At 34.7% G+C, this 16,880-nt stretch overlaps 1 protein-coding gene across 2 annotated transcripts in view; it reads left to right on the plus strand.

Moving 5' to 3' along the window:
- The first annotated feature begins 6,451 nt into the window (after nucleotides 1-6,451).
- The window catches only part of LOC118195865 (uncharacterized), a 48,489-nt gene continuing 38,060 nt past the window's right edge, over nucleotides 6,452-16,880 (plus strand). Inside the window, exons 1-3 of one of the 2 annotated variants that reach the window (XM_085819791.1) lie at nucleotides 6,452-6,557; nucleotides 8,740-8,895; nucleotides 12,922-13,015. In XM_085819791.1, the coding sequence (XP_085675917.1) occupies nucleotides 6,531-6,557; nucleotides 8,740-8,895; nucleotides 12,922-13,015 (277 nt within the window). In that variant the 5' untranslated portion in view covers nucleotides 6,452-6,530. The remainder of the gene's footprint in view (nucleotides 6,558-8,739; nucleotides 8,896-12,921; nucleotides 13,016-16,880) is intronic. The other variant, XM_085819792.1, reaches the window with a different exon arrangement.

The raw sequence follows: 16,880 nt of genomic DNA on the forward strand, positions 1-16,880 counted from the left end.
TAAAGAACCGATCACTGGTCTGATCACAACACCATGATCTGACTAGTAGTAGAAAGAGAGCTACAAATTATGAAATAATAAACAATCTTTTTTTCTACCCCAGTGTAATAAATAATAATAAGGCTTTAAGGTTGGTTATCCCAGCGAGTTAAACTATTTTCGAGGAAATGCTTGATACGCCAATTTCAGGCCATCTTGGAGTAAGAAAAATATTCCAGAAAGTAAGGGAAGCTATTCTTTTTTTTCCACAGCTACAAAAATTTGTAATCGAATGTACCAAGTATTGTAACATTTTTCAGTCAGTTAACGATATTTACTATAATGCAACTGAGCACCTAAACAATACAAAAGCTACTTTTCCCATTGAATTAATAGGAATCGATCTATTTAGGTCCCTACTTACTTTGTGAAAAAATAAAAATTTAAATTTGCTCCTAATATCATGCAGTTTTAAATAAATTTATATTAAAGTCTGAAGCACTCCTTAAAATAATGTCGGACAACGGAAAGGAATTCGATGGTCATGTTTTTGAGGTAATATGTATAGGTCTTGACAAACAACATATCCCATATCGACCACAGTCGAATATTGCCGACCGGATGAACAGAAACACACTTAAAATGATCCTCAACTATGTAAAAATTATGACAAACGTTGATAACACAAAACTTGTGCCAATAAAATCTCTTTTGCCTGGCGGACGGCTAAGCATGTTACTACCGGGAAGTCACCGCCTGAATTATTTCTTAGAATAAAGTTGATTGCGTCCCATTTGTTCAAAAGAGCTCCGCGGAATTTACGGTGGCAGACATTCAGAAATTAATGAAAGCGGCAATTACAAATTCGGATATGACTGAGGTGAAACAAGGGTTTTAGAGTAATTGTTACAAAAGTCTGAATTTCGTTTGAACAAATATTTAATCTTTCAACGATATTAGCTTCATTTCATCTTTTTCTCTATTTTATTACGAACAGTATATTAGTTTCTCAATTGATAAAGATTATAATGTTACACTTTCTTTATCCTTTTGATTGTAGCTTCGTTTAAAAGATGGTGGATGTACGTTATTAGCAACTGGAGAGGATGGTATGATTTCAACATGGAGAGTCCAAAATGTTAACAGTACCGAGACAGATTTATTTGCCGAAGAAGTTTTGATTGAAAGAAAGGTTCTCGAAGAGGAAGTAAGATTAGCTTTACAGTAATGCTTCCATTTAGACCCTAAAAATTTATGGCAGATGTGCAAGGTTCTTCAGTTTGAAAATCGCGGTAAATGTTATCATAAAGTCTTTAAAATCTTCGTATCTGAGCTGATAGCAATTAAAATCTGCACTTTTAAATTCAAATTAGCATGTTAAATTCCGAAATTAATCAACTAGCTTCTGCTGTTAATTATAAATCCCTAATGTATTTACTGCAGCTCAAATTTAAGCCTTTTATGCTCTAAATTTCTATTACATCAACATAATTAAATAAAATAACAGTAACTACATAAATAAAGTGCAATGATTAAATCGAGTGTCAAATATCTATTTAAAACTACGTCATATTAAAGCATGTAAAGCTGTCCTTTGTAAATATGATAAATATATATAACTAGAAAGCCCGGACGTCATATAATCTGCTCTTCTAGATATTATAAATTGTAATTAAAATGATTTGTGCAAAGGTGTCTGCTAATTTAAACTGAATTATCCAGGGCAGGCTTACTGCCCCACGGGGTTTCCCCCTTCTACTTTCTTAATTGCTTAAAGTAGAGTGCAATGAAGGAAACCACTGGCGGTACATTTGTTAAGAGCCATCGCCAGCTCAATAAATAAAGGTGATTTAAATAATGAAATGCTAATTCACATGTCAAAGATCTCTTTGTACGCAACATTTCTTGTGTACATCTTTCCACCATTTTTAAGCTCGCCTTGCAAAAGGCCATTAATTATTTTTAATTTGACGTCTGTTCTTTCACGAACTCTTGAACAGGCAACATAAAGTTGACCGTGTCCAAATGCAGGCTCTGGTAAAAAAATGCCAACACGCTTAAGCGTTTGCCCCTGAGATGGATGGTCATAGCAAAGGCAAGTTTTACAGGAAATTGTCTAATTGAAACGGCAACCCTGTGCCGTGGCAATTTCACCTCATTGGTTAGTACAGTTACGCAAGCAACCAATAAGCTATCGGAGACAAACAGACACTTAAGCCGCATATATATATATATATATATGATATATTTGGGGTGAAGTAACATCATCCCCTACGAAACGGCTGGCTCCCGGGCTTAGCGAAGCACACCGTTGGATTCCGCAGGTCCGTGGCACGTCATTTTGACCATTCGCGTCTTCTTGGGACTTTAATTAGCCGAGATATTAATTAAAAACTAATTTTCCCCTACGTTTTCTCTTTATTTTCCACTTTCTTTCTTGTGTTTTCTCTATTAGAGGGATTTGGCTACGTGGCAAATTCTTTTTTCTCGAATGTCTACGGAACGGCGCCGAGTTGAAATTCGAGACGCGTATCCTCGGATTCAAAAAAATTCTCCGAATCCATCAATACCGTTCTCATCTTCGTACGACTTTAATCGGCCGAGATATTAATTAAAAACTGCGGAAACGTTATTTGCGCGCTCATTTTTCCGAGTGACAACAATAAACTATCGGCGACACACACTTTAGCCGCTTATATATAAAGATGATTAGACATCTTTTTTATTTCCAGGTACAGAAATATAAATAATATATTTAAAAAAATCCTTCACAGTCGGTATCGATGCAGATGTACCTCTAGTACTGTTTCTCAGCTCTTCATTTTACTTCTAAAGGTTTATCTCCTTTAACTTCTTGATGTCAGGTTATTACAGCAAAATTTCAGAAGCATACATTATCTGAGTATTTTAATTATAAAATGTAATCGTAAAACTCAAAACGTAATTTTACAGCCAGATTTTCTAACAGTTCAGGTGAATTTCCCGACTAATAAGCTGAAAAGTAAGAACTCCAGTAATTCTAAAATCACAAAAGACCACTTAAATTTGTTTACTTGTATATCGAAGTACCATATGCAATGGAGTGAATATAAAGCGAAACGAAGACTGTTTGAAGAGTAATTGCTACATGCATAACTACAAACTTATTGTCTAAAGAATTTGAGTTCCAGAAATCACTAGGCACAGTTGATATATTTTTCAAATCCATTTAAGTACCATGATGACATAATTGCAATTAATAATTTTCAGAATCTTGAAAATTACAACTTTTACCCAACTTGCTTAGTACTAAATAAAACTAATACAAGCAAAAAAGAAAAAGAATATCTTGATTTATATATACGTGATTATTATAAAATTAAAAGGAAATTTAAAATTGAAACTACCAAATTAATCAGCTGGCAGTCAAACATTTCAAAAAAGCTTATAAGTAACACAATTTGTAATCAACAAAACAGAATTAAAATATTTGTACAGAAGTTTCTTACTTAGAAGAAGAAATTATTTTACTAACAGATACCTTAATTAAAAATCAAATCCCCAAAACATTTACCCATTTTTTTCTTAATAAAGCTGGCGTTAGCTACTAAATTTAATCTTTAATCTTATTATGATCGCACTATTTCACACCGTTTAGCAGAATAATGCAAGATGAGTTAAGTTTGGTTGGAGATTTGTATATATCGCAATTAAGTAAATTCCTTTGTAAAATTTCTGTATACAGTTTTTGGCAACTATTCTTTCAATAACAGACGACTGTAATTTCAATTTGGCGCTAAGATTATTTGCTGTTGTCTTTGTATTTTTCTGTTTCCTTAACATTTTGCCAGAAATAATTACAAGTAATTTACATCCAGCGTTAACAGCTACGTCTTTCCTTTGGCGACAACCACATGGTTTTATTCGCCAAATGATAGACACCAGAATTTCACTGCAACTCTGTACTTCGAAGCAGTAACGTTAGTTCTTTGTTCCTAAGACCAATCAGGAGTATGTATTATAAAATTTATTCGTTAAGTTAGCTAAATTGCTTTCTCCAACAACCTTAGACTTACTAATAAGTAGTATAATGTTACAAGTTTGTTCGCCCTTACGTTATTTTAGAAATACAAGCAAGCATTTAGTTGAAGATTTTCAGCCAAAAAATGATTACATTGCTCTACAATCATACAAGGAGGAAGAAAGGAGGAAATTCAATACCTAAATTTAACTCCGTTCTTATTTATCCTTAAAGAATGTTAGCCAGAAACAGCAATTTTATAACTCTTAAGCTCTTTTTAGTCCAAAGGGATTTCAGTCCCGAAGGACTATTGCTTTCGTTTTGGCATTTTGCGTCGGACTCATAAACGTCGGTTCACTTTTCAAACTGTTGCCACAAAATGTTAGAGTCCTGCATTATATTTGAAGAAATTAAATAATGAAAAATCTGCATAAATGATTGTCTATTTCTCGCATTGTGATAAAACAATGGTACATAGAGCCATCGAATTTTGAATGACGAAATCCTACTGCGAATATGGGCATCTGAAATCCCAAATTTGGAATTTGTTTTATTATAGATTTTATATTTTGTAAAACTTTAACGAATTTTTGATTTACAAACTCAATCCTTTAAAAGCGAGGAATGGCAACGTTATATAGAAAAAAAATACTTTTATCTCCAGCTCGCGAGACTGTGTATATCGGAAATTCTAAAGATATGCTTAATTTAACATTATTTTGCGATATTGCTCTTGAACTGAATTTTATGGTTTAAGTGCAAAGAACATGATATTTAATAAATAAAGGTAACACTCAAAACGTTAAAAAAACGCCCCTTTGGACGTAATTTAAAATCTGAAAAATTTCAGATTTTTTTAATTTTTTTTTCTAACTTTTTTATTGGTTAGAAAATTTTTTTGATATAGAAGAGTATAATTACAGTAAGTAACGCTTTTAGTTTTTAGGATTATTTTTTGTAATTATTTGTAACATTATTGACGTGACTAATTTCTAGATTTAGCAATTGTACGTATTTCTTATTGTAATTTTTAATTTTTAGTCCAAAGGGGCAGTTTGCCTTGAAGGACTATTAATTTCCTTTTGGTATTTTGCGTCGAAAACTTTAAAAGGCTGTATTACTTTTCAAATCGTTGCCACGTTATATTATTACCCTGTCTTATATTTAAAGAAATTAAATAATCAATAACCTGCGTAAATGTATGCATGTTTCTCGCATTGTGATAAAACAGCTGTACCTAGAGCCATCAAAATTTGAGTAACGTAATCTTCCATAGAATATGGGCATGTGGAAGCACTAATTTGAATTTGAAATTTGTTTTATTATCGATTTCATATTTTGTAACACTTCAACGAATTTTTGATTAAAAAATTAAACGATTTCAAAGCGAGCAATGGCAACACTGTACGAAAAAAAAAAAAAAATTTTTATCTCCAGCGCGCGAGACTCTGTATCTAAAATTCTAAAGATATGCTCATTTTAAAACTAATTTGCGATATTGCTTTTGAACTGAATTTCATAGTTTGAGTACGTAGAACGTGATATTTAATAAATAAAGGTAACGCACAAAACGTTAAAAAAAAATGCCCCTTTGAACGCAATTTAAAATCTGAAACCTTTCAGTCTTTTTGTCTTTTTATTAATTTACTTCATTTTGGGACAATTTATTTTAAATTTTAGTTTATGCAAACTCTTATGAATTTGGATGTAGACGAGTAGCTGAAATGCTATGTTGGGAGTAAAGGGACTCATGGTGTGTGTTTCTGTGTAAAGTGTTGCTCGTGTTGTACTTCTGTGTCACGATACTGGGTTGTGAGTAAAGGCATCGAGTTCCATGTTCTGTTCCATATTCCATCAACGCCAATTTTCGTTACACAGTCCCTCCACAGACACATCTTCTGAACGTTGCTTTATGACTGTAGTACATAGCCCTTTCAGGGGTAGTGGTTTCGCCTTGAAACCGCATTTTCAACATTTTTTTTAAATTTAGAAAATTTGGTTTCATTTTCTCAAAACCGCTGCTAAAATTAAATTACTTCTTAAAGCTGATAACAGATGGCAGCAGCAGACCTTACGGGGCATCCATTAATTGATACGAATCATTCAAAAATAGCTCCTTTTAAACACTATTCTTTTTGAGCCATTTTAAAAGCAAAAAACCCAACAAGTTTTAATTTTTCCACAATATATTTTATAAGTAGGCATCAATGATTAATGAAATGTCCTTAGTTCACAAAAAAAAAAGTAATTGAACCCTTTTAATTTTGAATGTTTTCATCGCGGTTTCAGTATGAAACCACCGCCCCTCTGAGACATCGAAGAAAGGATCAGATGACGCAGACGCGAGATTTTTTACAGCTGTGTTTTTTGCTTTCGGATCATTGCTGTAAATAGTTGCAACATATCTTCGTTTGAGTAGCTTCAAAGATTAGGATTTATGGGGCTTTTGAGAGAGAGAAAACGTTTCTTTTTTTTTACACAGGCACAGAGCACACTGAAGAACACTCACAGTTGCGTTTTTATTCTGCTTCTCTTAGACGTCGCTTTTCTCATGCTTCTAGTTCATAGTAAAATATTTGTATGCATCTAAATTTATTTTATTTTCACATATAATTTTCTTAGTTTTTAACATAATTTTTAAAAATATTTCATAGTTTTATGTAAGTAATTTAGAGCATTATTAGTTACTTTTTGTCTCATATTTCTATTTCCTGTTTTAAATTTTTTATTTATAATTAAAAATGCGTGTTTATGCAAATATTACTTATTTCATTAGTTGTTCAGTAATTTACTAGTATAATCTGCAATTTGAGTTACGTTCAGATAATTTCCAACAAAGTAAAGATAAATAAGCAAATGTTTAGGCTTAAATGTTCTAGACGGACGTTGGTTTCAAGGCGAAACCGGTCCCCTTTCCAAATTTTTTTAACTCATTTATGTTGTCTATAGGACCCTTGCATGTCATTATGCTTACTTTTTCATAACTTTTAAAAAATCATAACATTGCGCCCCTGAAAGGGATAGTTCATGTTAAGCTGGTCGCCTGTTTACAAGGACAACCTGTCAATAGTCTCGATTCAGCGAACGTAATGGGCTACTGCTCTGCCCTTTGTCGCAACTAATACCTTTCATGACATACTTTTAATACACACTTGACAGACTTTGTCGCAGCTAATACCTTTCATGACATAAACGAGAAATTCCCAAAATTTCAACAACTTTTGAAATTCTATGTCCTTATGAATCGAGCATTCCGCGTCCAAATTCGGTTAATTTTCGTTGGAAAAACTTTATCAAGATAGGAAACCAAAATATACAGTGGATGGACAAAAATATGGAAACACCTTGTGATATGCATGTTTGAAAAGAAAATTGATTTTAATGAAATATGTAGGTAGCGCTGGCATTTTTGACTACTGACGCCACCTATACAACTTCGTAAATGTGCTAAACAGTTCAGTTGTTGTCGGAGTACTGTTATGTGAGGTTGTCATTGCATTATGTCAGAGTTAACAGACTTCGAACGTGGGCAAATTGTTGGAGCACGTATGGTAGGTGCTTTCGCAAGCAAGGTAGCCGAGGTGTTTAGTGTTTCAAGAGGTACTGTATCGAAGATTTATTCCGCATATTTGATAAGCGGAAAAACATCATCTGCTAAATCACAGCGCGGACGAAAGTGTGTCCTTGGTGATCGTGCTGCAATTGAGAAGCCACTCATCAGTGATGCTAATGCCCGTAACAGGAAAAGGTGGTGTTTAAGTCATAAAGGCCTGGACTATAGAGCAGTGGAAGCGAGTAATATGGTCTGACGAGTCTTCTTTCACATTGTTTCCCACTTCTGGCCGACTTTACGTCTGGAGAACGCCCTCTCAAGCCTATAATACAGACTGCTTGTTGCCAAGAGTGAAACATGGCGGGGGTTCTGTTATGGTTTGGGCAGCCATATCGTGGTTCTCTGCTAGCCCCATGTTAACTGTGTCAGGGCACATGACTGCCAAGACTTAAGTGAATATTTTGGCCGATCAAGTTCATCCCATGATACAAACTTTGTTCCCCGATGGTGATGATGTCTTCCAAGACGACAAAGCCCCTGTTCACACAGCTCATATTGTCCAGGACTGGTTTTCTGAGCACGAGGATGAGTTGTCCCATCTCCCCTGGCCACTACAGTCACCAGACCTGAATATTATCGAACCTTTGTGGTCTACATTGGAACTGAAAGTGCGTTCTCGTTATCCACCGCCAACATCGTTATCTGAACGTGCCACCGTTTTGCAGGAAGAATGGTATAATATTCCCTTGGCAAACATACAGGAACTGTATTTATCCATTCCGAGAAGACTGCAAGCTGTTTTGGATGCCAAAGGGGTTTCCTACACCATATTAAGCAAAGAAACATGTTTTTTTAAAGGTGTTTCCATATTTTTGTCCAACCCCTGTAGCATTTGACGATCATCTAATACTTTATACCTTTTTAATGCAAGCGACATTTTCAAGTTTACACAGTTATAGCATGCCCTATAACGCTCCATATATATTTAGAAAATATTTCAAAGGTAGCACTTTATTTTCGAATGAAACTTACATTTTTTTAATTGTGGTAATTTTTTATTTGAGTATTATTTAAATCATTTTAGTTCTGCTTTCTGCCTTGTATTGAGTAGTTTGCATTAATATGGTATTTCAAATTAAGTTCAGTCTTTATTTTTGTTGTTCCTCCCTTAAAAGGTATGTTATCTTAGATAATTTATTCTATCTAGGATGATTTAATACTAGAAATGGAAAAAAAGCTGGATAATCAAATGACAAAATATGAAAATGACAGGCGTCTTCAGAATGAGCAACATGAAAAAGAAATGGCATGTGCAATACAGGGGTATAAAGCAATACAAAAAAGACAGATGTCAAAAATTATGGTAAAAAGTTTTCCTATGTTGACCTGTTAACTTAAAAATACAGGAAATACCTAAAACCTTAAAATATTAGATAACTTATAAATTAACCAGATGGCTTGCTTATATATATAACGAAAATATTTTCGATTGATTTTCTGGAATTTTTTGCAAATTTCTTTTTAAAAATTAAAAGATTCATAATAATAAAAGAATTTTTCAATAGAATTTAAAATAAATGAATGAATATGTATAATGAGTAAATGTAAAAATCATATGTGACCAACACGTGACCTCTCACCAGTTCCATGTTTTAAAAAGTAACAATTCCACATTTTAAGTAAAGTATCACTTCCGGTTGATCATCTATAAATAAAATCTAATTTTTTTTTTTTTTTTTTTTTTTCTGGTAAGTAGAAAGGTCTGTAATGCGAAATTTGGGATTATATTTTATTAAATTTAACTGTTCATGTACAAAAACTTGTTTCTGTAAATTTATACCAACGTAATCAAATGTTTACCATTTTATTTTTATTGTGTTTTATTTTGCAGTTGAACAACATATGATTTAATTGGTTTTTAATTAAAGAAAATTAAGTGTTTATAAGCTATTTAAAACAAATACTTTGAAACGAATACCTGAATTTAATTTTCTTCAGTGTTATTTCTGTCGGATCCACAAATCTAAATTTATTTTGATCTGCACGTATATCATCGTGGTATTTAGATGTCAGTAAACAATACTCGTTTAATTGCAATAGTATTCCATCGTGGTACTACTCTTATATACACCCTCAGATGTATGGCGTGCCAAATGCGGCGATATGTGTTCTGCGTTGGTTTTTAGCGCGATGTTGTTTGTATGTCAACCCTTTTGACGTTGAAATTTTGAAGTGGTTTTATTTGCTGGTTGGTTTGGTGGGCGTTTTGAAATGGCTTATGTTGCAATGAAAGACTTGGTGGCAAAATTTCAGTCGCGTATTTGGGATTGTGTGCAAGGTAAATTTAGTATTAAAAGGTACGATGTTGGAGTTGTTAACAAGTCCTTTGTTCACAAGTGTGTTTATGCGGATCGAAGCGTATTTTTAAAATTTCTGTGGGAGTCGGGATTCTACAACGGAGTTTGGCGTGTCCGAAATGCGGAGCTGATATGAGAACTCGTAGGAAGAATGGCGTTTCTGATGGACTTGTGTGGGTTTGCAGGCAAATGGTTGCAGGTAAAGTATTTGGCTGTTAGCGAAGTTTAAGATTTGAATCCCGGTTTTCGTGTAGTAAGTTAACTTTGGTAGAAAAAGTTTTTATCGTTACTTTCGAAATTTTGAATCGCAGAAAAACGTGTGATATAGCAAAATCGTGGCACATTTGTTCACAGACGTTATGTGACTGGGGGAAATTTTATTGCCGAATGTTTGCTGGACTTTCTATGCTCTGTGTCTCAGAAGATAGGGGGAAGGATAAATTGGTGGAAATTGAGTTTTGCTGATGTTTGAAATTGATATTTCTGCTGTTTGAAGAAGCATTCACTATGGTAGGTGCATTTTATTTTATTGGTATTCTTTTTGTAAAATGTTATGTTCACTTTTTTTTTTTTTTTTTTTTTTTTTTTTTTAAATATTGTTTGTAATTTATTTTAGTTTAGTTTATTTTGTTGATTTGTGCGCAATGCCGAGAGGCTGTGCGCGATGCCTATATTGTGCAATTCGCTTTTGTTTTTCAAGTTAAAACAGAACGCTATGTACATGGTATTGTCTGAAATTTATTGTTGTTATGTTAGTTGATTTTAGCGAGGTGTGCGTGATTCCTAGATTCCTATGCTGCATAGATTGTGCAACTCTATGATTTTTTTAACGTTAAAACAGATCGCTGTGTACACGGATTTTTGGCAAATATTTTTGGTTAGAAACTTTACGTTTTTGCTATCTAAATTTTTTGTTTCGGATTTTTGGCGTAAATTGTGAGTTAAAAACTGAGTTTTTGCACGTGCGAAAGCCGCGTTTTTGCAGACATTTTAGGCTTAAAGTTCGAAATGTAGACAAAAAATTTAAACAGTAATATGGCGCCGTGGAGTTCCTCGCCAAAAGTGTTTGGCGAGAAATTTGTCGCCAACCGAGGGCGTGTATAAGTATAATCTCCATTACGGTTTATATATGCGACAATACGTTATGTTGGTTGTTGCAAAACTGCTGTAGATTTTTTATAGTAAAATACCATTCCAGTTATCCATTAAAACGCTATTCTGGGCTTCAAGTACCACTTATAGTTGTCTAAATTTAATCAACTTTTTATATGAATAGAGAAAGTTTAAATTCGGAAAATTCCAATTTTTGGAAATGTGATATAAGAGTAATTTTAGACGAAAAAACGTCACACATATGGACACGGGCACACAGACATCATTGTAAAAATAGTCAAAATGTGTGTAATTCGTTCTCGTTCTCTGAAAATTCGCCATTGAATTTTCAGACCAAGAATATTACCTCCCTCACCTATGTCCGGAGGGAAGTAAAAACACCATTTATCCAGTATCGTGTAATTAATTTTATAATTTCTCAATAAGTAAGATATTATTGGAAAGGGTGAATCTTTAGATTATGGTAACTTGGCGATTTTTTTGCGAAAATTTGGCGACCAACCCTGCTACAGCAACCTGCTAGTTTTGTTTTCACGAAGTAAAGGCAAGTTTTTTTTTTTTTTTTTTTACTCAACATTTTTTCCAACAATCTGCTAGCCGAATTATGCTTATACTAGAACTTTTATGGAATAAAAATAAAAAATACTTAATCGTGACGAAGATTAGGTGCGAAATAGGGAGAAAGTGCAGAATCGCAAACTGCTTGCCGCGTTTTTAAGAATTGCACATACACGGTATCCATGTACACGTCGACCTATTTTCACTTAAAAAAAATCCCAGAATTGCACAAAAATGGCATTGCGCACACTCTTGACTTTATCTATGTACAGATGGACCTATTTTCACTTCAAAAGTCAAAGAAAATTGACAAAAATCCAATTCTTCTTACTCTTGTAAAGAGCGCCAAACAAATAAGTGGGCGATTCTGCACTTAAGCAGCGAAATTGTTTCTAAGTGCTTATTAGCTAAAATCACGATCGGAATTTTCCGCAAAGTATCACATTACATGTCCCATGATCTCTCATTTCTCTGAGACAAAATAATATGTGATTCGAACTGTGTACTTCTCAGATTATTGCTAAAGTCCTAGCTAGTAACCTTTATCGCCTTACCAAAATGTCGCCAAACTACCTGTCACCATATTCTAAAGATTAGCATTGCAAATTTATGTAAATTTCCCTATTTAATTTTTCATATTTTTGTTCTTATATGTTTTTAGATTGAAGTATATTGTTTTTATTTATTTATTTTGTATGTTTTATATGGTAATTTTATGTTTGTTTAATGTCCTGGCCGCCTAACTCGCCGGATATTAACCCGATAGAGCACATTTGGGATGTCATGGAGCAGCAGCTCAGAGCTCAAACACCACCATGTCGGAATATGTTGACTCTGCGTGACTGCTGCTTAGACATTTGGTACAACCTGTCTCCAGTCATATACCAAGAACATGTGGCACCCATACTAAGGCAAGTTGCAGCAGTTTGTTTTCAGGACAAAGTTCGCGCAATGTGTTATCAAGAAGGTGGTCATAATATTTTAGCTCTTCAGAGTACATAAAAGTAATAGTCAGTTTCCTAAATACAACTTTTCATACAATTCAAAAGGTGGCCTTCAAGTCAACAAGCAATGTCAACTGAAGTTTCGTTTCCAGTAACCGGGCAGCAATTTGTAAACCAGTTAACCTTTGACAGCTAACTACCTAGGACTAGTGAATTCTTGCTATACATAATGTCGCGATAGCTTCCATGTTCAATTGCTTCTCTTCTTTATAAAAGCGTATTTTGTATTTTAGATGTAACCGAGATTAAACATTTTTCTCACAGAAACGACAGATGCATGGGAAAAAGTCTCTAATTCATTCAGAATGATTATGGTTTTTTAATAAATGTGCTGATTATGCCTCTGATTCTTTCTAGGAATTGACTGAGAAAAATTACAATATTCAGAGCTCTTCAGAAGAAGAACTTGTGAAAAGAATTGAAAAAATCCGCGGTCAAAAGAACAAAGACAGTATGTCAAATCAATGAAATCTTAAATTTATTACGCGCAATAGCATGAAAATGACCACTCTCATAAATTAAGATAAGATTAATAAGAATTCGGAAATTAAATATCATAAGATCTAGACAAATAGCTTATTTAATACTTCGCCCAGAAAAATACCCTCAGTATGTATTTCATATTTCTCTAAACAACAGTTTTTTATTATTACAGCATATTAAGCGTAGAGGTATATTGCTTTGTAGGAAATTGCCAAAAAATGACATTGGCAAACATAGCTATTAAGCTGTACTTCATTTCGAGAACAGTTTAAGGAATCATACATTAAGTTTCAAACAGACATTTTAACCAAAGAATATGTATACTAAGAACGAAGCTTCGCCAAAGCAGGGGTGACTCCGTCAGAAAGTAAATGGAAAAAATACTGTATTTTTATTGTACAGGGGCTATCCATCCAACCTTAACACTTTTATTGCGCATGAGCGAAATAGTTGTAGACACGGCGTCGGAGATAGAAGGCCACGTTTGCCAAGTCTGTGGTACAACTTTTTCTCCTTCGTATCGACATACATAAAATTAGTGATCCGTGTAAGTAGATTAATTAATAGATTATTTATTTTGAATAACAAAGTCTAAGAAAAGAGTTTAAATTATCGCGAAAAGTTTTGTCAAAGAGTGAATCCTATAAGTTCCCCCCCCCACTTATTTAATAGATTATTTATTTTGAATAACAAAGTCTACGAAAAGAGTTTAAATTATCGCGAAAAGTTTTGTCAAGGAGTGAATCCTATAAGTTCCCCCCCCACACACACACACACACATTTTGTACCGTATTTCCCAATTTCCTGTGCACCTGGCGATATGGCGACTACATTTGTCCCCTCCGCGACAAAGCGGCGTAGTAGCCAAAGTGGTTTACATTATGGAGTTTTCCTGTTATGTTTTTACCACAAATCCTCAAATTCCATATCACAGATTATGTTCTTACTGCATTAATATAAATATTAACAAGACATAGTGCACAATAAAAATTAAACTTTATTTAGGAACATCGCGCATACTCCCCGACAGCCTGCCTGTTTCGCTCTGCTCGCTACTCGTAAGAAATTTCTCCTCTAGGGTTGCCACACTTATCGGAGGGCGCAAGGCGCGCTCCTTATCGCCATCACCACAGAGTTTCCCCCCAGTTCCTTTAATGACTATTCAAAGGAACGACATAGGTTATGAAATTATCTTAGAGGATCCGTACTGTCGGGTATTTTTTACATGATTACAAAATTAGAATATAAAATTAGAAAAGATCAAAATGCAATTCAATATATAACAAGGTATTGACACATATAATAAACATGAAATAACAAGAAATATGTTAAGATATGAATTTTAAAAGAAATGTTTTAAATTGTTACGTAAGAAGCAAGTTTCTTAGGGAAGTGAACATGTCTTCCCGATCTGGTGACAGTTTGTGTCTTAGAGAGTTCGTTTGCAGATTTATTCTGCTGAACTGTCTTTAAGTCTTTATTTGTTTTCAGTTCAGGCAAATTAGAGTCCGAAAGCAAATAGGCTGGTTTCACACGGTCTATAGACACAGTAGATTTCAGACCGTTAACATCAATTGTGAAAGTTTTGTCCGTTCTAGAAAGGACTTTATGCGGACCTGTGTATGGTTGGCACAGAGGTGGCTTTACTCGATCGACACGTAAGTATACATGCGTACACGACTTTAAGGTAGCACTTACGTAACATTTTTCTTGGCAATGTGCAGATGTTGCTATTGGATTCAATTGTTGCATTCTATGCCTAAGATTCGTGATAAATTGTGTGTCATACGGAGATATCTTAGATGACGTTATCATATCACTAGGCAGCTTGAGAGTTGTGCCGTACACCAGTTCAGCACAAGATGACTGTAGATCCTCCTTTACGGCTGTCCGAATACCAAGCATAACAACTGGTAGTGTTTCAGTCCAGTTATTGGTCTCGTGAGCCTTGAGAGAAGATTTTAAATGTCGATGAAATCGTTCAACAATGCCGTTGGACATTGGATGATAGGCTGTTGTTGTGATTCTGTTCGTACCCAAAATGCGCGTGAATTCTGCAAAAAGTGCGGATCTCATTTGAGAACCTTGGTCTGTTGTTATGATCGATGGGCAGCCAAAACGAGATATCCAACAGTTGAAGATGGCTCTGCAAATGGTTTCCGTTTTCATATCCGGGATGGGAATGGCTTCAGGCCATCTGGAGAATCTATCTATTAGAGTCAAAAGGTACACGTTGCCTTCTGATGGAGGTAACGGTCCGACGATATCCATATGGATTTCTGAAAAACGTGCATCAGGAAGAGAGAATGTGCCCAGTGGTGCTTTAGTATGCCTAGTAATTTTCGATTTTTGGCAAGATTCACAGGATTTCACCCAATTTTTGATATGACGTTTCATATCGGGCCATACATAATGAGAACAAATAAGCTTCGTAGTAGCTGCAATTCCTGGATGTGACAGATTATGCAGATGATTAAAGATGAGTCTGCGAAAGGAATTCGGAACAAATGGACGAGGAATGTCTGTTGATATGTCACAAAGAATATTACCATCAGAATATTGGCACGGTTTAAATTCCAGTTTCAAAGATGATGTGTTGTTTTTGAGAAGGTCTTGTACCTCCGGATCATGCCGTTGAGCTTCCGAAAATTTTTTAAAATCCAAAAATGGAGATTTTGTTATGGAATCAATTTCGATTCTTGAAAGAGCGTCAGCAACGACGTTTTTTGAACCTTGCACATGCCTAATATCAGTAGAGTACTGAGAAATAAAATCTAAATGTCGCAATTGTCGAGGTGAACATTTATGAGGGTTCTGTTTAAAAGCGTATATTAACGGTTTTTGATCCGTATAAATTATAAAATTTCTGCCCTCTAACATGTGTCGGAATTTCTTAATTGCAGAATAAATAGAAAATAATTCCCTATCGTACGCGGACCATTTCTGTTGACTTTTATTGAGTTTCATAGAGAAAAATGCTATAGGTTCCCATGTTTGTTGAGACAACTGCATAAGTGTGCCGCCTATTGCGACGTCTGAGGCATCTACCCAGATGCTTAGCTGGGCTCCGGGAATAGGGTGTCTCAAAAGGGTAGCCTGAGCAATGGCATTTTTGGCAGCAATAAAGGCTTGTTCAGCATTCTCGTTCCAATTTAATTGTGGGGATGAATCCTGAACACGAGAACGAGATTTCTTTTTATTAATATAGCCTTCTAACAATTTTATTAAAGGAGAAAGAATATGTGCTGCTTTAGGTATGAAACATCTATAAAAGTTAAACATGCCTAAAAATCGGCGAAGCTGAGTGAGAGTGGTAGGTTGAGGAAAATCTAAAATACATTTGACTTTGTCAGGAAGAGGTTCAATTCCGTTTTCACTAAGGTGAAAACCTAAGAAATCAATAGATGTTTGACCAAAGGTGCATTTTGAAACATTTATGCAAAGTCCATATTCCTGAAGTTTGGAAAATAAAGCTTTCAAATGCCTGCAATGTTCCTCAGAATCTTTAGAGGCTATGAGCAAGTCATCGACAAAAGCGTAAACGCCTTCTAAATCCCGCGTGACTTCATCTATAAAACGTTGAAAAGTCGCAGATGCATTGCATAAGCCGAATTGCATACGGATACTTTCGAATAAACCGAATGGTGTGCATATGGCGGTTTTGTGGATGTCGGCTGGGTTAATTGGTATTTGATGGTATGCCTTAATCAGGTCGACATGACTAAAAATTTTAGTACCGTGCAATGCAGCAGTAAAATCGGCTAAGCATGGAATAGGGTATTTGTCTTTTATCGTTTGAGCGTTCAATGCTCGATAATCTCCTACAGGTCTCC

Source organism: Stegodyphus dumicola, chromosome 7 (assembly GCF_044657685.1).
Source record: "Stegodyphus dumicola isolate Sdum_Otavi_A_Nest chromosome 7, ASM4465768v1".
Classification (NCBI taxonomy): Eukaryota; Metazoa; Arthropoda; class Arachnida; order Araneae; family Eresidae; genus Stegodyphus; species Stegodyphus dumicola.